Source organism: Callorhinus ursinus, unplaced genomic scaffold, assembly GCF_003265705.2.
Source record: "Callorhinus ursinus isolate GAN/ISIS: 27379988/994484 unplaced genomic scaffold, GSC_fseal_2.0 scaffold101, whole genome shotgun sequence".
NCBI classification, from domain to species: Eukaryota; Metazoa; Chordata; class Mammalia; order Carnivora; family Otariidae; genus Callorhinus; species Callorhinus ursinus.
Window position 1 is genome coordinate 323,301 of NW_027397163.1, and position 21,160 is coordinate 344,460.

General features: G+C 56.2%; 1 protein-coding gene across 1 annotated transcript; it reads right to left on the reverse strand.

Annotated features, from left to right (window-relative positions):
• Nucleotides 1-981: 981 nt before the first annotated feature.
• Nucleotides 982-20,155, reverse strand: PRKCG (protein kinase C gamma). The gene is made up of 19 exons (XM_025848711.2): nt 20,069-20,155; nt 18,556-19,016; nt 18,109-18,140; nt 17,049-17,131; nt 13,215-13,326; nt 12,935-13,066; nt 11,683-11,839; nt 10,810-10,944; nt 10,457-10,544; nt 10,158-10,187; nt 8,202-8,354; nt 7,666-7,854; nt 6,795-6,886; nt 6,652-6,714; nt 6,252-6,390; nt 5,141-5,221; nt 3,451-3,558; nt 2,177-2,317; nt 982-1,937 (listed from the first exon to the last, which is right to left on the reverse strand). The coding sequence occupies exons 2-19, from the start codon at nt 18,723-18,725 to the stop codon at nt 1,749-1,751; spliced, it is 2,094 nt and encodes a 697-aa protein (XP_025704496.1). The 5' UTR covers nt 18,726-19,016; nt 20,069-20,155; the 3' UTR covers nt 982-1,748.
• Between the last annotated feature and the right edge of the window lie 1,005 nt (nt 20,156-21,160).

The following is a 21,160-nucleotide window of genomic DNA, read 5'->3' on the forward strand; positions in this document are numbered from 1 at the left end:
ACCCGCCGTGATGTCAGCGGGGCCACTCTTAAAGGGGCAGGCCGCCCGCCGAGGGTCGGAGCTGGGGCTGGGGGCCGCGGGCAGAGCATGGGGGTACCACCCCGGTGCTGAGCGAGCCAAGGGGAGCCCCAGCATCCAACTGGACGGAGTCCCGGAAACCCAAGGGCCTGCAGAGACGAAGAGACGCCGGGGCTCCCCGAGGGAGCCTGCGAAGCTTTGGGGCTCAGTCCTCTCCAAACACACAGACATAGGCACACCATTCAACTGGCCTGCCCGGGTCCGGGACTACATTTTCCATCAGCCCTGGCGGTGAGGGGCCGCACTTGGGGGGAAGGGTCCGCCGCGGTGTCTGCTGGGAACTGTAGTCTGTTGGGACTGTTTTTTTCCACCCCCCGCCCCCCTCCCCCGCAAGTGGGTCAAGGCAAAGAGGCCCGGAGGGCGCGTCGGCCTGTCTTCTGCCTCGCTGGCTAACTCTTAAGCTCACGGGCTCTGCTTGTTTGGTTTCTCTGTCGTGGGGTCTCCCAGGGATCACGTCTCCAGGTCTCTCCGTAGGAGGTTTGCCTTTCATCTCCCCTCTCAGGACTGCCCCCACCCCTGCCCCAGTCTCTGGGTCTCAGTGTGGGTCTGTGAGCTTGTGTATGGCTCTGGGTGAGTCGGTGCACGCCTGGGTCTCTGCGCCGGGGGGCGGGGGGGGCGGTTCTCTACCTGACACTCCCAGCGGTCTGCGTGTCCATCTCTACCTCCTTGTGCACGTGCCCACTTCGCTCCTCTCCGCGGCACTCGTGCCCCCCCCCCCCACGCCCGGGCTCTGCTCTTTCCCTCTGGCGCTGGGGGTACCTTCTCCCCACTTTGTGGGTCTCTGTGCTTTCCCTCTCTCTCTGCCGCCCTGCCCCCAGCCTCTGTGTGTGTTTCCGTGTACAGTCACTGTCCCACCTCCACACCCCCTTCGTTCTGCAAGCTTAGAAGAAAACATCCAAACACTTCAGCATCAGCATCCCAAATTTATTCTCCAGCAGCTGTGGCCGGGTGGGAGAGCCAAAGAGAAGAGTGGGCGCGGGGAGGAGGAGAGAATCCCGGAGGGTGGCAGGCACGGGGTACGGGGGGGGGGGCGGGGACAGGAGGGAGGAAGGGTTCCGAGCAGGACTGGAGCCATGCACCTGGCAGGCGAGCAGTGATGGGTTTAGGGTGGGGGCGTCTAGAACAAAAGCTGATTGAGAACAGCTGGGGTAAGAATCCTTCATACATCCCAGGAATCCCTAGAGTGTAGAAGAGGAGCGCTGGAGCATGGGGGCACAGCCTCCCACTTACTCCAGAATGGAGTGGAGATGGGGGGGTCGGAGGTGGGGGTTTGCTCTGGAATCCAAGTCTGGAACAGCCCACCCCATGAGACTATTTCCCAGAAAGGAAAAAAAAAAAAAAAAAAGGAGAGGCACAGAGTCTACCAAAATGGAGTCTAGAACCCCATGGAATTGGGACAGTGGTAGTGGTTCTGGAACCTGGTAGAGCAGAGTCCAGGACAGAGGTGGGGGAGAATCCAGGGCTCAGCACAGCAGAATCTAGAACGCGGTAAGGCTCTAGAGACTGTATGGAGTTTAGAATGCCAGGAACGCTGGGGAGGGGCATCTAGCGCCCACAGGGCAGAGGCTAGAATGCTGGGGAGCAAGAACTGAATCGGAGAGGGGGTGAAGAGGGGGCCAAGGCTGGCGCGGGGAGGGAGCAATGGGGACACCTAGTGGCGGCAGAAGAGATTACATGACTGGCACAGGCGGTGGGCTGATGGGGCTGCGGGCGTCCGGGTGCACGAAATCCGGGTTCACGTAGGTGAAGCCTTGGAAATCGGCCTGGTCGATGCTGGCCAACACTAGGCGGTCTGGCGGGGTCAGTGCTGGCGCCGCCCGCGTGAAGAATTTGTCGAAGTTCTCGCCGCTGCGTCCACACTGTGGGAAGCACGGGGGAAGGAAAGATGAAGTTCTCTTGGCTCCTTGGGTGTCCCTCTGTGTCCCCTCTGTGCATCTCTTGTCTCCTTTGGAATGTCTGCACATCCTTCATGGCCTCTGCATCTCCCGTTAGGGCGTCTCCACAGAGGGAGCCCCACCCCACCTCCACATACAGGAACTGGAGCTCCTGGGTACCCCCACCCCGAGGGACCAAGGTTTGTTCCCGAAACGTGGCTGACCGGACGGGGTCTGAACGGAGGGGCGATCTCCAGTCGCTCCAAGCGCTCCCAGTCCATCCAGCGGAAAAAGCCATGAGCACGGATGGCGGGCTCCCCGTCTGGCCCTGAGCCCAGGCGCTTCGCCGGATGCTTAGTTAGGAACTGTGGAAAACACAGAGACAGACAGACAGACAGAGTCCCGGACAGGGAGGCACAGAGAACGAGCAAGAGAGAAAGACAAAAACGGAGGAACAGAGACACAGCGTAGAGACCCAGAGAGAGGAGAATAGCAAGGAGGAACAGGGATGGGGGAGGCGGAGGGAAAGAGGAATGGGGGAGAGTAAGTGAGAACGGGGTAGACGGACTCCAAACCCAGAGACCGGGGCCAGACAGAGAAAGAGAGAGAAATCAGGGCATCAGGGTGCGAGGGGCAAGAAACCCAGAAAGAGGAAGGGGACCAGCGAAGAATCCCCAAAAGGGATGGAGGAGGAGGAGGGGAGGAGAGGAAAAGGGAAGGAGGGAGGGAGGGACAGGGAGAGAGAAAGCAGTTGGAGACCCAGAGCAAAGAGAGAACAGAGACCCCGAGAGAGGGCGGGATGGACACCGAGGGGAAGGGCAGAGACCCAGAATATGTGTGTACGGGGGTTGGGGGCAAGAGGGGAACAGACACCCAGAGAGAGGGGGACAAAGATGCAAGAGGTGGACAGAGATCCCCAGGGACACAGAGAAAAGGTGGAGACACAGGAAGCCCCATCGAATGTAGATGGAGGCCGAGGTGGGAGACAGAAGCCAGAGAGTGACAGTCAGAGAGAATGGAGACAGGAGCCAGGAGCAGAAGGGCGCTAATGCTTGTTGAAAAGCTGCCACGGGCTGGACTCTTTCTCTTGCACTAACTCCATGACCCCAGTAGAGGAGGGCAGGCTCCCGGAGTTTTGGTGGCTTGCCCAAGATCCCACAGGAAGAGAAGTGGCAGGAGTTAGGTTCACCTGACCCACCCGGTTCTGGAGAGGCAGACCCCGGCCTTCCAGCACTCCCTGCAGGGAGCTGGGGAGTGGGTGCAGCAGAGGGGAAGGAGACAGAGGCCATCCTTGGACTGGAGAGGACAGCAGGGCAGTCGATTAGTGTTCTAATGACATCTCTGTATTATACAAACTTTTCCAGCAGATGGAAGGGAAGTAACTTGAGGGGCGGGAGCCTTTTTCTAATGTGCACAGAGCCACTGCATGGGAAGCCCAGGATGGTGGTGGTAGGGCACAGGGGTTGTCCGGAGACTCTGGGGGTCAGGGGGCTCTCACCCCCTTGCAGATCGCCACGGCTTCCCGGGAAAGCGACTTGGGGTAAGTGACAGTTTGTTCCATGATGGCCTGAAACAGCTCTTCCTCATCCTCCCCGTCAAAAGGGGGCTGAGGAAATAGAGGGATAGAGTCAGAGACTTGACAAACTGCCTCTCCCCCACCTTCCACACCCTCATCATCCACCCAGTACACAAACACCCCGCTCCAACATCCTAGGAAAAAATTGGACCAAGCCACCAAAGCTTTCTCTCTCTCTCCCTCTCAGACTCTCTGCTTTCCTATCTCAGATGCACCAGCTCTCTGCACCTCCTTGCTGTTCTGTCTTTCTCTGCCATGCAAATCAGCGGGGCATTAATTAGACAATATGTCACTTAAATAGAAGAGAGACAAAAAAATGCAGGAAAAACTGTAAAAGCATTCTCTTGGTTAGATGAGTGGCTTCCAGTCTTCTGGGATTAGGAAAAGCAATACCAAGGCAAGGATTCTTTTCTTTCTTTCCCTTCTTCTTCTTTTTTTTCTTTTCTTTTTCCTTTTTCTTTTTTTTTTTTTTTTTTTTTTTGAGAGCATGCAGGAGTGGGGGGAGGGGGTGAGTGAGGAGCAGAGAGAGAAAGAATCCCAAGCAGACTCCACACCCAGCGAGAAGCCCAACACAGGGCTTGATCTCGGGACCCTGAGATCATGACTTGAGCCAAAATCAAGAGTCAGATGCTTAACTGACTGAGCCACTCAGGGGCCTCCCAAGGTAAAGATTCTTTTTTTTTTTTTAAGATTTATTGATTATTTATTTTGAGAGAGTGAGAATGAGAGATAAAGAGCATGAGAGGGAAGAGGGTCAGAGGGAGAAGCAGACTCCCTGCCGAGCCGGGAGCCCGATGCGGGGCTCGATCCCAGGACCCCGGGATCATGACCTGAGCCGAAGGCAGTCGCTTAACCAACTGAGCCACCCAGGCGCCCCGGTAAAGATTCTTAATGTGGGGTCTAGGAAGTCTGTTTATACAACTGAGAGGGTCCATGAGCTTGAACAGGGGAAAAAGTACATCTTTATTTTTAAAAATCTCTAACTGAAATTTAGCATTCCCTTATAAATGTAGGCAAAAACCACAATAGTAGTACTTGGGACTTCATCACCACCAGAAATCACAGGTATTTTCTTAGCACATTAGATTTGCAGATAATCTCAAAATATTAGTCATCTCAACTTCAAGATTACTAGTAGACCTTCTTGTTTATTCCCCACCATTGTGAGACATTACCATTCAATTCATTAATAGGAAATCACATATATGTCCACATCGCAGTGTTCAATATTTACCTAATTGTATACCTTTAAATTAAATTTATTTAGTTGGCAGAACTAAGTTAAACTAAAATTTTTTAAGTTTTGATAGCCATTTACATACGATTGATTTCCTTTGTAATCCTATTATTTTATTTCAGGCATTTAAACACATTGTTCTGAGAAGGGGTCCTTGGCACCAAAAAAAATTTTAAGAGCCTCTCGCCTGTGGGAAAATAATGCTTCAGGACCAAGGACAGCACTATCCAGGCAGGACATTCCCAACTGCTTAGCACCCCTCCTTAGATGGCAGACTTCCCTTCCTAACCAGCTCCTTTGAGAGGGGCCATGTAACAGATGCTATCCCACACCGTGTTGCCTTTAGCCAGGCCAGCCTCTCCCAGCTTCCCTTACCTGTCCTGCCAGCATCTCATACAGCAGAACCCCAAAGGACCACCAATCCACAGACTTCCCATAGGGCTGGTAGGCAATGATCTGGTGAGGAAGGATGGAAGTCAAGGAATCCTGTTTTGTGCTTTAAGCAGCCTAAGACCCCTTCTGGCCTCACCCCCCCGGGAACCCTACCCACTTGAAGTGCTTTCAACACAAACTCTTCCCACTCGGAACACTTCGGCCAGAGCTCCATCTTTTTGGACAATTCAGAAACAGAATTTACCTACTTAGAACATTCCTTTGGTCCCAAAAATAAAGACCACCTAAGGACCAAGTCAAAAGTTCCACTCAGCTAGAATATTTAGGTAATTGGACCTTCTCCTTAAGGGGAGGGTAAAATAAGGGCTAAATTTCAGAGACCAGAGAGTCTTACATCTGGGTGCATTTAAGATTCATCTAGCGGGCTGTTCCTAGCCCCAAGAATTCCAGCCTCAATAGGTCAGAGTCAACAATATGTGTGTTTCTCAAAATCTCCACAGGTGATTCTGACTCCCAGCCATGTTTTGAAACCATGGACATTGATTACACGATGCAAGGACATTAGCATTGAACCACCCTGGAAGATTAAGAAAGGCACCACTAACACCACCTCCCCCCTCAACTGAGACCCTCTCTCTACTTACGTACGGTCAGATCATTAGCTCCACCCCCTTAACAAAGCCAGAGTATACTCCCCCCACCTTAAAATATTCAGGAGAGAGCCTCCACATGCCCAGTGTTCGGGCGGGGCGGCCCCACCCACTCAGAGTACACTCGGAGGTGTCTCTACCTTCTAGAATAGTCCTGCAACGGGTCCTGCTCTCTGAGAATTCTTAGGAGCCGAGCGGGTCGCGGGTCCCGCTCTTTTAGAACACTCACCCACCTGTCCGCACAATTTGCCAGCTTAGAGACCCAGCTCCGCCCACTCGGAAGGCGGGGCGCACAGGCCTCTCTGCGCTGCTTGCTGTTGGACCACCCCCGACTCATGTAAAGACCCCAGGGTCAGGACCCCCACATTCGGAATGTTAGACAACCAGCCACACACCCGCCCTGCGAAGTTGCAGGGCACCAAGAGCAGCAGAGGGAGGGTTACCTCGGGGGCTATGTAGTCTGGGGTCCCGCAGAAGGTGCGGGTCGTGGTCCCAGGGAAGACGTTCTCCTTACACATGCCGAAGTCAGTGATTTTGATGTGTCCTTCGGCATCCAGCATCACGTTGTCTAGTTTCAGGTCCCTGGTGGGTGGGAGGCAGGATGGATAGGAGTTGAGGGACGGGGGGAGTTCCACAGGCTGGAGCAGCAAGGTTTTGGTTTCTGTTTGTTTGTTTTGTGTTACAGTAAGCTCTACGCCCAACATGGGACTTGAACTCATGACCCCAAGATCACCAGTCGCTCGCTCTACGCAGTGGGCCAGCCAGGTGCCCCTGCAGCCGCGAGTTTGATCGCTTTCCCTCTAGGGGCCTGATGGCCTCCAGTGAAAGGCCCAGACCACTCACCGGTAGATGATGCCCTGATTGTGAAGGAAGAAGAGGCCGATGGCGATTTCCGCTGCGTAGAACCTGGAGAAGGGGGCGGGGAGTCAGAGGTCACAGACTGGGGCCCCCCTCCCCCCACCCCTCCTCTCTTGGGCGAGACTCACGCTGCATGGGGCTCCTTAAACTTGCCCAACTGCTGAATGTGGTACATCAAGTCGCCCCCGGTGACATACTCCATCACAAAATACAGGCGATCCTGGCGGGGGGGCGGGCGGGGGGGGGCCTTAGATGAGGGGACACGCTGACCAGAGGGTAGGACGCGTCCATTCCCGCCCCCTCCAGACAAACTTGGAAGGCTCCGGATCCACCCAATCAGCAACCCAGAGCATCTGGTAGGTCCCGAGGACTCTAAGCCAGCCCCACAGAACCTCCACCCGCCCTATCCCCTGCTACTCCGAACTGGTCCTGCCCTCCGCGAACGGAAGACTGAGGCCTCCACACTCCCTGGAAATCCCAGGGCCACCGCCACCTCTGCCCGCACCTCCTCACGCAAACGCAACCCTGACCACCTGTTAGGAACCAGAGGCGTTTCGGGCCTCACTTGCAATGGACAATAGTGTTTCTTTAAATCCAGGAAGCTGACTACGTTTATCCAGAGCTCTGTGAAGGAGTCATGCCCTCTCCAACCTCGGGCGGTTCTCACTCCTTGTCCCGGCCCACGAAGTGCGGGACACGCCCCCCGAGTCTGACGAGACCTTCTCTCAGAATCCGAGGGTGACGACGTAGTTACTTGGAGCCCAGCTGTTGGCAGGCCACTCAGAAGCCATTCTCCCTCCCGCACTCCCTTTCCTCAAACCTCCTTGGCTCAGAACACCCCCCACTCAAGACCCCGCTGGCTCAGGCCACGCCCAACAGGCTCCCACCCCTCTGGCCACGCCCAGTCAGCGTGCAGGAGGTTCTTTTGCCTCGCCAGGATCTTGGAATCCCGGAGCGGATGTCTGACCTGAGCCAGCCTATGCACCTCCCCTTCCTTACCGGGGTCTGGAAGGTGGAGTGCAGCTGGGTGAGAAAGTGGGGCCGTCCCCCCGGGCCTCGGCCCCCCAGGGCCAGCACTCGCTTCTCCACCAGGGTGCAGTCCACGTCATCATCCTGAACAATCACGTCTTTCTTCAGGATCTTGATGGCGTAGAGCTCATCAGAGCCCCTGCGCTCAGCCAGCATCACCTAGGGACAGAGCCCCAAAAGGCCCAGTCCATCTTGGGAACAAACGCAGAGATGCGGGTCCCTGCCCCGCCCTTTCAGGGACACAGAGAAAGGGAATCCCAGGTCCTCCCTCCCTCTCTCTCTCTCTCTCTCTCTCTCTCTCAGGGGACCAGGTGCCCTGGTTTTGCTGAGCACTCCCTCAGGGAAAGCATCCAAGTCTCTATGCCTGTCCTCTCAGGGGCACTCAGGGGTCCCATCGAGCCCTTTTTGGGGACTCAGTTGCCTAGGGTCCCTCCCTAAAGACCAGGAATCTGATCTCCCCGCCCCAGACATCCTCCCCTTCCCCCCCAGGACCCCAGGAATCCAACCTTCCCAAAACTGCCTTTTCCTAGAACCATGAGGAAGCTGAAGTCAGAGATGTGCAGACGTCCAGGGCTCGTCCCAAAGAAACAGCGCTTGGAGTCGGTGGGACTGGGGGATGGGGAAGGGATGGGAGAGGAAGACGGGCCCATCCGCACCCGCTGTGAGAAAGGGGAGAGATGCGGAGGTAGTCAGACCCCGGACGGGTATAAGGCGACGCCCCGGGGAGAGGCAGCATCCAAGAATGAAAGGGATGGGGAGAGGCAGAGAAAAAGAAAGTTGTCTCTGCCCGCCTCCCCACCCCGTTGGCTTACGAACTTGCACTGGTTTTCCACAGCCTGCAGGGTTGGCCATTGAACTAACACTCAGACTTTACTACATGCCATTAGATAACCTGTTATCGCCCCCCCCCCCATTTTATTTTTTATTTTTAGGTAATCTCTACACCCAACTTGGGGCTCAAACTCACAACCCCAAGATCAAGAGTCTCATGCTCCACTGACTGAGCCCACCAGGTACCCCCAACCCCACCCCCGTCTTAGAGAAGAGGAAATTGGCACAGAGACATTAAATAACTTGCCCAATGTCACACAGCAGATTAAAAAGCAGAGCCAGAAATCAAAATTCATCGAAGCCAGAAACGGTGTCTCACCCTCCTTTTTGTGTCTTCAGCATCGTCCAGCACTGAGGGTGCTGAATGCGTGAAGGTCTCTCGGGACCTGAGTGCTGAGCGCATTTCTTATTGCTCAACCTTCAGAGTACCCCGGAGTCGGAACACATACATGACCACTGCTTCCTGCTCCTCCCACCGGAGTCCGCACGGAGCCTCCTCTCCCCCTCGCCCTCTGCCTCTGGCTCTATTCGCCACACAGAGCTTGTGTCCTGATCAGACCTAAACCACCCCAGGCCACCTTGGATGCTCCCACCCCTCCACCCCATCTCACCCAGTTTAAAAGCTAAAATCCTGGGGCGCCCGGGGGGCTCAGTCGTTAGGCATCTGCCTTTGGCTCAGGTCATGGTCCCAGGGAGCCTGCTTCTCTCTCTCCCACTCCCCCTGTTCATGTTCCTGCTCTTGCTATCTCTGTCAAATAAATATATAAAATCTTTAAAAAGCTAAAATCCTTCCGGTGAGTGACAAGTCCCACCCCTTCCCTCTGATTTAATGTCCTACTTTTTCCCACCCTCTCCCCCGCTTCAGCCCCACTGTCCTCCTTGCTGTGCTACAGACACTCCCAGCCTGCTCCCACCACAGGGCCTTTGCACCTGCTCTTCCCTCTGCCTGGAAGGTTTTCCATCCTTCAGCTTGGAAATCTGGTCTCTCTCTCCTGTGCCTGGAGAATCCCGCACTCCCTCCTGGGCTCACCACCCCGCTCAGAAGCTTTCTCTGGCTCTCCCAGGCTGTGCAGCTGCTTCCGGCACTCCCCAGTGCCTGAGGCTACTACCTCCATTATCAAACATATCCCTTCTGGGTGGCTGTCTCTATCTGTACCTTTCTCCTACTTTGAAATTGGAGCTCCCCAGGGAATGGACTGATTCTACTCCCAGAACAGGGTGTGACTTACGTGACACCTCAGGAAATAGGTGTTGAGTGAGTGAGAAAAGGAATGGAGGACGGAAGGCCACCGTGATAAACAGAAAAACTCAAGGATCCGTTCAGGTGTCACCTCCTCAGGGAAGTCCCTCCCTGGCCACTCCCTACCCCACCCCAGCCCCACCCCAGGCTGGCTGAGCGCGCCTCCTCTGGGCTTCTCGGTCCCCTGGGCTACCCCTGAGGTAGTACAAGCAGGGCCAGGTTCCCCTCCGGGCTGCTAGGTTTACTCAGCAAGCACAAGACCGGCCGCCAAATCTGTGCTCAGCCCATGGGCGTGGAAATGAAAGCAGGTATCAGGGGAGGGAGACGTGGGGGGAGACATGCAGACCACAGGAATGAAACTGTCTCCATTCCAGGCCTGAGCTCTACTCACCTCATACAGTTCCAGGGGGTAGTTACAGGCCTGGGGGAGAAGAAAGCCAGAGTCAGAGCACCCAGGGAGGTAGGACGTTGCCCTAGAGCATAGGGTGGCGACTCCAAACCCCCAAGCCATGGTAATGGATAGGAACTCTTAATTCCCATCACACCCTGGGGCAGGAGTCCCCTAGAAAGGCAGGGACGGAGCCCCGGGGTCTTCTGGGAATTGTAGTCCCAGGACGCGTGGGCAACCAGCCGCTCTGAACTGTGGGTGGCAGGGCTGGACTCCCCCCTGGGGGAAGCCGGGCCGAGTACCTCAAACTTCTGGAGGAGGCTGCAGTTGTCAGCATCAGCCACCGGCACATTGTAATATTCGCCCTCCTCCTGGTTCAGTAACTTGTACCTGACATACAGACGGAGACCAGAGCCGGGCAGGAGGCGGGGTCGGGGTGGGGGTCGGGGGTGGGGGGGATGCAGCCGAGGGAGAGGCAGAGGGATCAGAGCGGGGAAAGAGACACAGAAAGAAAGACACAGAGATGGAGAGAGAGAGTGAGATAAGGAGGGGCGGGGAGGGGGGGGAGGGTCAGGGGAGGAGGGAGAGAGAAGCGCAGGGAGGCAGGATGCTGGTGGTCCGGAGGCGAGAGACCACGCCCCTGCCCCGTCCTCACCAGCCGTCCACCGGCGCCTTGAGCAGCTCCGAGACACCGAAGGACATGGCACCCATGAAATCGTTGCGGGAAGTCCGGTCCCAGTCCCACACCTCCACGCTGAGCCGGCGCTCCACGTCCCCAGGCTTCAGGTTGCTGCGGGAAGGGCGGGGCGGAGTGAGGGTCCAGCTCCCCGCTCCCCGAACTCCCCCACCCTTGGTGCTGGAGGAGGACGCAAGCCCTTCTGGGGTGCTCTGGGGTCTGTTCCTACCCCCTAGAGTGTCCTGTCATCTCTGAGCCTCCCAAAGGGGGTCTTCCCCAATATCGGGACCTTGAGTGCATCTAGGCCGCGCTCAGTCTCTCTCCCTTCCTCGCACATCCTTGGCCCCTTCCCATCCCTGCGTCCCCGTCCTTTCCCTCCAGATCTCTCTCCGATCTGAGTCTCCGTGCCCCCTCCTCCCTCTGGGTCTCTGTCCTTCTGTCTTTCTGTTAACTGGCTTCTCTTTCTCTTCCTGCCACCCACCCACCACCCCTCTGCTTACACCCCACCTCCCTGCATTCTGTCTATGTGTCTCTTTGGGTTTGTGTCTCTTCTTCTGAACACCCTCCATCTCTGTCTCACTCCAAAGTAGTGGGCTTTGATGGAGATTAAATGCACAGATCTCTCTCTCTCTCTCTCTCTCTCTCTCTCTCTCTCTCTCTCTCGGCTTCTGTAACTCCATCCCTCTCCCTCAGTCACTCCATTCCCTCTCCCACCGCCTTTCTCTGCCCTTTTCTTGGGTTCCTTCTATCCTAACACCTCCCACCATCTGCTCTCTGGGGTCTTGTGGGCCACCAAGACCCTCAGATCATTCTCTGTCAGCCATCACAGCGTCCCCTGCACCCGAGGCTCACAACACAAAGGTCTCGTTCCACACAGGGTTTAGTGTGGCTTTCACCGTCCGGGTCTTCTGTTTTGTCAAGTTCCGAGGGTCTGGGATAAGCTTCAGCTTCACATAGGGATCCGACAGACCATTGGGATCCATTGGGATGAGGTTACGGGCCTCGCCAACTGAAAGGAGAAGTGAAGGAGGGTAGACTGGGTTAGAGATCCAGAAAGAGGCCCCTAAGTCTCTCCCAGTCGACAATCAAAAATCCAAACTCCCAGCCTTTCTGACGACCCAGGTGTCTTTGGTCTCTTACCTCGTCAGTACGCAGAAGACAGGGCCTAAAGCCCTTTTCCCAGCCAGGGACCCAGAAATCAGACCCAGAGCCCCCTCCTCCCTGAGGACCCCGGAGGGAGGACCCTGGCCACATCACCACTAGTAATCCCAGGCCTCCCTCCGAATCAGGTTTTCTCTCCTCCCTCCCTCTCAAGGACCTTGATTTAGAATGGCCATTAAGAGGTGCCGAAATGGGGGGCGCCTGGGTGGCTCAGTCGCTAAGCATCTGCCTTTGGCTCAGGTCAGGATCCCGGAGTCATGGGATTGAGCCCCGCATCGGTTCCCTGCTCCACGGGGAGCCTGCTCCTCCCTCTCCTACTCCCCCTGCTTGTGTTCCCTCTCTCGCTGTATCTCTCTCTGTCAAATAAATAAATAAAATCTTAAAAAAAAAAAGAGGTGCTGAAAGGGGGCCCTTGGGTGGCCCGGCATCGGCCTCCCTGCTCAGCAGGAAGTCTGCTTCTCTCTCTCTGCCCTTCTCCCTGCTTGTGTGTTCTCTTTCTCGCTCTCTCTCAAATAAATAGATATATGTTTTTAAAGATTTTATTTATTTTTTTGAGAGAGAGTGAGAGGGAAAGGGAGAAGAAGACTCCTCGCTGAGCAGGGAGCCCAATGCGAGGCTCCATCCCAGGACCCTGGGATCATGACCTGAGCCGAAGGCAGACGCTTAGCCGACTGAGCCACACAGGCGCCCCAGTAGATAAAATCTTTAAAAAAAAGAAAAAAGGCGCTGAAAGTTGCAAGAGTCAAGGCTGGGGACTCTGAGGCACGGTGGAAGGGGCGTGGCTGGGCGGTGCTCAGCCGTTGCAGGTGGGGTCAGGAGGGTGGGCGTGACCCGCAGGGGGCGTGGCCTTCCCTGTAGGGGTGGGTGGGCCGCGCAGGTGAATACCTTGGGCCCTTCCCCCTGGGGTAAAAGGGCGGGACCAGACACAGGAGCCCGGCTTCACCTGTGACGTGTATCTCATCTGCAGTCGGAGCTCGGATTTCCAGCTGCAGGCGCCCACGGCGCTCCGTGTGGTCCACCCCGCACAGGGAGGGCACGCTGCGCACACAGCGTCGGTGCACGTTCATCTCGCAGCCTAGGGGGCACAGAACGGGAGGTAGCGTGTCCGGCCGCCCCCCCCACTCCAGACGCCATCCTCCAGCACTACCCGGAACCCAGACACTGCACTTTGAAAGGGGCCCCGGAGCGCCAGGTTCTGGCAGGAGCCGCGAGGGTAGACTCACAGGAGCATTTCATGCCCTGGTGCACCAGCCCGTAGAGAAGGGAGCCACAGTGGTCGCAAAAGGTGGGGCTGCTATAGCTGTGCAGACGGAACTTGTGCTTGTTTCGGGGGTCCTGGAGGCAGAGAGGAGACATCAGAGGGGGCCAGGAGGGGGCGTGCCCTAGACCCCTGGGAGAGAAGCGCTTTGAACTCTGCCTCCTCTCCCTTGCTCTCCCAGTCTTCTACTGCTCCGCCTCACTCATTCGCTCTACAATATTTATTGAGTGCCTACTGTGTGCCGGGCACTGTTCTTGGTGCCGGGACCAGCCGTGAACAAGTAAAAACTCCTGTCCCCATGGAGTTTCCTTTCTAGTGGAGGGAGACAGAAAATAAACACAGTGAATAAGTAAAATAGAATGATAGATGGTAGCAGGTGCTTTGGGGAAAAATGAAGCAAGAAAGGGGATTGCCAGGGGTGGGGACTGAAATTTGCAGAAAGTGATCAGGGAAGGCTTCATTAACAAGGTGGCATTGGGGCAGAACCCGCAGGAGGTGGGGGCTCCTAAGGTTCCAAGCCCCTAGGCTCCCCCACCTCCCGAAAGCTGTTCTCTGAGGACTTGTGGGCCACAGTGAACTCCAGATGTTTCACTGTCAGCCTCTATCAATGTCTGCCCACTGATGATCTGCCTTCTCTGAGCCCCTTGTGAGATGGAGAATATGACCTTTCAGTTATAGGGACCTCTCAGTTAATGAAAGACCAAGTGTAGGGGCGCCTGGCTGGCTCAGTCGATGGAGTGTGGGACTCTTGATCTTGGGGGTGTGAGTTCAAGTCCCATATTAGGTGTAGAGATGAAACAAAGAATGGAAAGAAAGGAAAGAAAGAGAAAAAAAGAAAGAGAAAGGGAAGAGAGGGAGGGAGGGAGGGAGGGAGGATGGAAGGAAGGAAGGAAGGAAGGAAGGAAGGAAGGAAGGAAGGGAGGGAGGGAGGAAGGAAGGAAGGAAGGAAGGAAGGAAGGAAGGAAGGAAGGAAGGAAGGAAGGAAGGAAGGAAGGAATGTAAACTGCATAACAGGGCCTGGCATGCTAAATGTGCTCAGTACTGTTATTTGTGCTGCCGTGGTTACTATTCATGATTTTATTGCAGTCTCCACATAGCCCTGGGTTTAAATAAGAGCTGGGCCATTTACCAGCTGTGTCATTTGGGGGCAAGATAGTGCCCAATTTTGAGCCTCAGTGTCCTCTTCTGCCCAGTGGAAATCAACAGTCTGTATCTTGAAGCAATGCTCAATGTTCAGAGTCCAATTAAGCATGAATTTAGGACACCGGTAAAGCATTCCTTCCTCACCCCTGGCAATGTCTGAGTGTTAAATAATTTGGTATTTGCCTTTTTCTAGGAATGCATTGCGAGAGTTATCACTAGGGTGAAAATTCAGGATATTCTTGGGCTTTTATTTATTTTTGCAGTTTAGCGGGGATTCTATTTTGAATGACACTGGGCGGGGGGCGGGGGAGTAGGGTGTGATGATCTGTTTCAACGCTCTGGGCCTCTAACGATCTTCAGCTGACCCTAACTCAAAGGGTGCCTGCCGCTCTAAGTGATATACTATGTAAAAGTTCTCAGCAGGATGCCTGACTCACAGGCTCCATCGCTCCCCGGAGAGAAGCTGTTCTTATTCTCAAGGTGAAATCACCATTACAAAGGAGACAGAGCTGCAGCTCCAGTTAGATTAGCGTCCACATTTTGACTCTGGCCACTACCCAGCTAGTGGCTTCCCCCCACGCCACGCTTTGCGGAGACTCAGACCCTTCCTTCCTATAAAATGGGGCCGCGAGGCCTCCCTGAAAGGGGTCTAATGGAAATCATGCTTGCCAAGCCCTCCCCATTTCTTTAGTTCCTGATCCATATGACTGACAACAAGATCAAAAGCATTAAGAAGGAAAAAAAAAGTCAGAATGAGGTAGAGGAAGACCCCTCCTCTGTTTTTTCATCAGTAACAGCAACAATTGTACAAGGATAATAAGCAATACATTGTCTCTCGCCATGTACCAGGTACCATCCCAAGCATGGTACTTGACTTGGGATGTCCTCAAAACTTGACTCATTTAGTCCTCAAAACAATCCTTAAGGTAGGCGTGGTCATCATCCCCGTTTTGCAGATGAGGAGATCAAGAGGTGCAGAGAAGTAAATTAAAAACTTTTGGAAGGTCACAGAACCTCTGTGTGGTGGAACTGGGATTCAAGCCCAGGTGTTCGGCTCAGGAGCCTCTGCTCAGATGGGGACAGGAACAACACTCATGTTGTGCAGACTCACTCCTGTACTGTCTGCAAGATACCTGCTGAGTGCATGCAATGAGCACTGGATAAATCAGAAGTATTGTTGGTGGTGCAGGTGGGCAGGTGAGGTGTCTAATCATGGACATATATGGGTGCTAGTAGACAGTGGTGCTCAATATATGTCCTATGAAATCACATCCTTTATGTAAATTTCAATTTCCTTCACCTAACCAGCTGGTAAAATGTCCCATGGACTTCTGGAGATCTCTCTTGTCCCTTTCTCTCTGTCTCAGGTTCTCATTCTGTCCCTTTCTTCATCTGCTAATCATAAAGCTGGCTTCAACCCTATGTCAAAACCTGGGCTAGACCCTCAAGCCACCTGGCTTCATTGAGCTATCAAAACAAGCCGGGGGGGTGCCTGGGTGGCTCAGTCCTTAAGCATCTGCCTTCGGCTCAGGTCATGATCCCGGGCTCCCTGCTCCGCGGGAAGCCTGCTTCTCCCTCTCCCACTCTCCCTGCTTAAGTTCCCTCTCTCGCTGTGTCTCTCTCTGTCAAATAAATAAATAAAATCTTAAAAAAAAAAACCAAGCTGGGGGAGGTCGAGATTTATGCTGTCCCACCCAGTAGCCACTAACCACACGTGGCTATTTAAATTTAAATCAGTTCGAATTAAATGGAATTTAGATTTCCATTCCTCAGTCACGGTAGCCCCTCTCAAGTGCGCCTCTAGCTAGCTAGGTGTGGCTGGTGGCTGCCACAGTGGACAGCACACGTAGAGGGGAAATGGAGCCTTGGAGAGAAGAGCCCCAAGGCCAGAAAGAAAGTGAAGGAGGGATCAGGAACGGGCCACAGGGTCGACGGTTCTTGTAAGTCGACTGACATCCCCCCTGATGTGAAGCGGAGGGAGGGAGAGAGAGGTTGTGCGGGTCTCTGTGTGTGCGCATGAGGGATCTGTATACGCACGTGCAGCTGTGTGAGTGTGCCCGCGAGCGCATGTGCGTGTGCACTGAAGGGTCTCCCTGGACCTCTCTCTCGGCGTCTCAGAAATCATTCTCTATATCTTCCATTTTCTATTCTAGCTTGTCTCTCTGGGTCTCTGCAGCCCTGTTTCTCTGAGTTTCTTGTCTCTGTCTGTCTCTCTCGGTCCCTGTGGCTCACCTTTTCCTCCCTCCTGGGTTGCTGTCTCTGTTCCATTCCTCTCTCTTTCTCTGTCTGGGTCTCTATCTTTTTCTGCATTTCTGAGATTCTCTGTCTTATCACAGTGCCTGCATCAATAGTTGTTTCTCTCTCTGTCCCTCAACTCCGTTTTTTTTTTTTTAAATCTCTTGACCCCTGGATGACAGCCCACCCCCTCCAATGCTCTCTTTGGTCCCCCACCTGTGTCCCCAGCCTGTCTCAGCCCCCTCTCATTTCCCCTTTCCAGGCCAAGGGCAGGGAATCTGGGCCAGACTAGCTCCCCCTATCTCTCCAGCCCCCCTCCCCTCCCAGCCTTAAAAATAGCAGGAGAAATTGGGACGGACGCCGAGGGGGTGAGGGCGGGGGCGCGGCCCAAAGAGAAGGAATCAGGTGTCCGGGCACTCACATCCGTCTGGGGGCCCTTCCCGGCGCCTGGACACTCGAAGGTCACAAATTCGTGGCATCGTCGATGAACCACAAAGCTGCAGACTGAAGGTGAGAATCATAGAGACATAGAGACAGAGAGAGAGCCCAGTGGATAGAAAATCAGAAAGAGAGAGACCCCTACAGAAAGAAAACCAGAGGGAGGGGGACCCCAAAATCAAGAGAGTTTAATAGACAATCAAAGGAGAGACCCCCCAACATGGAGTGGGGGAGGGAAACCAGGAGACAGAAATTCGGGAGATAAACCCAAAGACAGACAGAAACAGAGACACAGAGCATCAGAGAGCAGAGAGACCCCCGTGCCTACACACAGCCAAAGGGAGACACAGAGACAGACAGAGAAAGACAGAGACACAGGGACGCAGAGAGAAAACAGGATCCCATCGACAGACACAAGCCCACCGAGGCAAGAAAGAAAGGAAAGAGGCAGGCTGAGGAGGAGAGCAAACAGAGAAATGCCCTCCGACAGAAGAGAGAGAGCAGTGACTTGGGCAGAAGTGAGTCTGGGGGCTGCTGCAGGCCTCCCCCTCCCTGACTCACTCTGTTCTCAGCAGTAGCAGCTGGTGCTTTAGGACTCGCCCCCCTCTCCCGCCCCCCATTACTGCCAGCCCCCCCCCGCCCCCCCCCCCCCCCTGGTGACCCCACCCGGCCTGCCCCTGCCTAGGACTGTTGGTGTTGTCATGGCGACAGCAGCTTGAGGGGGGGGCTCTGACTTCGCATCTCCAGCCCCTCCCTTTCAGCTCCCCTTTTCCAAATCTCTCTGTTCCCATGGCAACAGATTCTCCAAATATCTGTCCCCACCTGGAGCTGGCCGAGGGAGGGGCCCCCAGCACCACCTCCGCGGTGGCCCCGCCATCAGAGCTCCCTCCCCACCACAGGCTGTGTCTCTGCCACACCCCCCGCCCCGGGCTCCCCCGCGCCTCTCTGGGGACCGAAGAACACGTGTGTCAAGCCTCCTGGGCTGTGGGGCCCCAGCCTCCACCCTCCTGAGGGTCCCAGGAGTCTGGGTCCCCAGCTCTTACCTTGACATTGCAGGCCCTGTTTTCCAATCCCCCTGCAAGATCAAGGATCAGAGGTCAGTGCAGAAAAGGGTACCCGGTCTCCCACCTCTTCCAGCCTTTACTGCACCTTGCTCCCCCCATGAGCAGGACCCCAGCTGCCTCTTGTTCTAGAACCCAAACATTCTAGTCCTCAGCCCTTCTTCTCTCAGACCCAGGAGCCCAGGCCTCCAGCCCCTCCTCCCTCAGACCCAGGAGTCCAGGCCCCCAGCGCCTCCTCTCAGACCCAGGAATCCGGGACCCGAGGCCCTGCTCCCTCAGACTCAGGGATCCGGGTCCCCAGCCCCTTCCTACCCTAGGACCAGGAGCCAGGGCTGCAGCCCTCTCCTTCCCCAACCCTCAGGGTCTGGGGTGACGGGAGTCTCCATCCCTCGTTCCCTCCCTCCTCAAGCCCGCAGCCCCTTCCCTCACCAGATGAAGTCGGTGCAGTGGCTGCAGAAGGTTGGCTGCTTGAAGAAGCGGGCGGTGAACTTGTGGCTCTTGACTTCGTGGACCACCTTCTGCCTCAGAGCCCCCTTTCTGCAAAACAGGGGCCGGGGTCCCCCCTCTGAATCGCCTCCGCCGGGGCCCAGGCCTGCCATGGCCCCAGGAACGTAGCAGGGACCAGGATCCTGCCTTTCTGGGGAAACAGGTGGAAGGGCGAGGAGCCGGAGACTCGGGAGAGCACTGAGCCACGGGGAGATTGCGAGGAGGGAAGGAGAGGGGCGAGGCACCTCCAGGCGCGGAGCGCAGGGCAAGGAGCGGCACCCCGGGGCGCGCCGGCTCCGCCAGGGGGAGCGGGCGGGCAGGGCGGAGAGCCGAGGGCAGGGGCGCCGAGGAGCCGGAGGCAAGGGCGGCGGCGGCGGCGGCGGGAGCTCCAGCTCAGGCACCTGCTGAAATGTGGGAGCCCCGGCTGGGGGGAGGCGTTGCCATGACGACCGAGGGGCGGGGTTTCAGTTTAAAGGCGTCCCCCCTCCCTGAGACTGGGGACAAATGCCCTCCCCACACACACACACACACACACACACACACACACGTGCGCACACCCACTCCGGGGGCTGGCTGGAGGGAGGGGGCATCCTCTGAGCGGTGCCCTGCCCCCACCTCCTTCTGTCACCCGGACCCGGGCTTCCTCCCCACTAGGTGCCTCGGTGGGTCCCGTGAGCCCGCTGAGACTCCACTCGGATCCCTGGGTTTCTGACTGTGTCACTCTGCTTCATTACACAAACTTTGTATTCAGTGCTGGGGACCCGGTGGTGAACGGGGAGGCCCGCTGTCTCTCTCTGCTGCTCTTCAAGTCTTGATTTCTCTCTGGGCCTGGGTGAACGTGTATGTCTGTGTCTCCCTCTGGGATTGTCTCTTGCTCTCAGTCTCTGTCCCTGCCCAGTGTTCCTGGCTCCCTGTCTCTGTCCCTGCCCAGTGTTCCTGGCTCCCTGTCTCTGTGTCTCTGTCCCTGTCCTTGCCTCTATTTCTCTGGGGTTTTTTTTGCTGTGTCTCCGTCTATGCCTGTGGCCAAGCTGTGACCCTCTCTGGGTCTTGGTGTCCCTCTTTCTGTGGTGTCCGTCTCATCAGTGTTCCTTGGCCTCTTGCCGGAGGTCCCATACATTCCTGTTTCTGTCTCCCTGACTCTCTCCCTCTTCTTGCCTCTATTTGTCTCTGTGGCTCGCTCTCGGTCGCTCTCCATCGGGCTGTGACTCCGGGCCTCCGTGTCTTTCTCTTTGAGGGTCAGCCTCTGTCTCCCGCACCCCTCAGCCCTCCTTCTCCCCGTGCCTCTGTCTACGAACCTCCCTGTGCTCGCCTCTTCCTCCTCCTCTGTGCCCGGCCCTCTCTCTGACCCACTCCCTGGCTCTGCCAGCGTCTCCCTCGGTCGCTGGGGGTCTCTCTGAATGTTTGAGCTCATGTGTCTCTCACCCCCACCCGACCCCCATCTTTATCCCTTTCTCACCCTTCTGGCTAGGAACCTCTCTCTCCGTGCCTGGGGGTCTCCCCGTCCCTCCACGTCCCTCTCTGGCCCTGGAAAACCCTGTGCATCCCCGTGCCTCCGAACGTCGGCCCTGCCGGGCTCCGGCCTCCGCTCTGTCGCTCCGCCCGCGTCCCCAGCCCTCTCCAGGAGCGCCCCGGCCCTCCCCCAACTCCCGAGCGCGTCGGGTTCCCGGCTCCCTGAGACCCTCTCTGTTGCCAAGGGCAACCACGGCCCGCCCCGCGCTGCGGAGTGCGGTGCATCCTGGGATTTGGAGTCTGAGCCTGAGGACTACCTGTTGTGGCGACGCGGCCGAGAACTTCCTCTCCCGGCGTGCCCCGCGAGACGGAGGCGGGGCGCGGCGGCGCCTGGGGACCCGGCCCACCGCACCTTCTTCGGAAATTTGGGGGGTCCGGGGTCGGCTTCTTGAAGCCGAAGGGGAGGTGAGGGAAATCCGACTCTTCTTCAAACCCCTCAGAAGTGGGGTGCCCTTGCCTACCAGCCACCTCCAGGCGTCCGGCCTGCCCAAGGGCAAGGATATGGGGTCGGGGTGGCCCTGGAAACTGACCTAGGGAATCCCGCCTTGCTTTGCTTGGCTGCTTTTGCCGCGTCACCAACACATCACCCCCGAATACTGGAGCTGTTCTCCCTGGTCCCTTCCAGAGGGGTTCAAGCGGGGGTGGGGGGCGAGACGCCCTTGGAGGAGGCAGGCATTGGTGTGGGTCGGAATTCCGGGGTGGGCACTGCAGATATCAAAAGGAGGCTTCTCCTGGAAAAGGAATGTATCTATTCCCGTTAGCCCTTCCTTCTCTTCCGGGGGGGGGGTCCTCCCTCCCTTCCTCCCTCCCTTCCTCCCTCCCTCGACATATCGCTTGCCATTGCTTTTGCTGGTGTTAAGTGCAGAAAATGGGTTGCATGATCCTGGGATTTTTGCGGGTTTATGTATTTGTGATTCTCCTCAGGCAACAGGACCTTCTCTGGGACATAGATTCATGGTAGGAGTAATTCGTTTGCTCTTTATCAAGGTCTTCTATGGACAGGTTGTGTCAGGGAGCTTGGAACTGAGGGTAAGATGGA

What these genes read in the sequence shown, in the direction of transcription:
- PRKCG (XM_025848711.2), bottom strand. Translation starts at nt 18,725, where the DNA reads ATGGCAGGCCTGGGCCCCGGCGGAGGCGATTCAGAGGGGGGACCCCGG. An exon ending in GGAAGGGCCCCCAGACGGAT is followed by an intron (nt 13,327 to 17,048) that starts GTGAGTGCCCGG and finishes CTCTGCCTCCAG; the next exon opens with GACCCCCGAAACAAGCACAA. An exon ending in CTCCGTTCAGACCCCGTCCG is followed by an intron (nt 1,938 to 2,176) that starts GTCAGCCACGTT and finishes TGCTTCCCACAG; the next exon opens with TGTGGACGCAGCGGCGAGAA.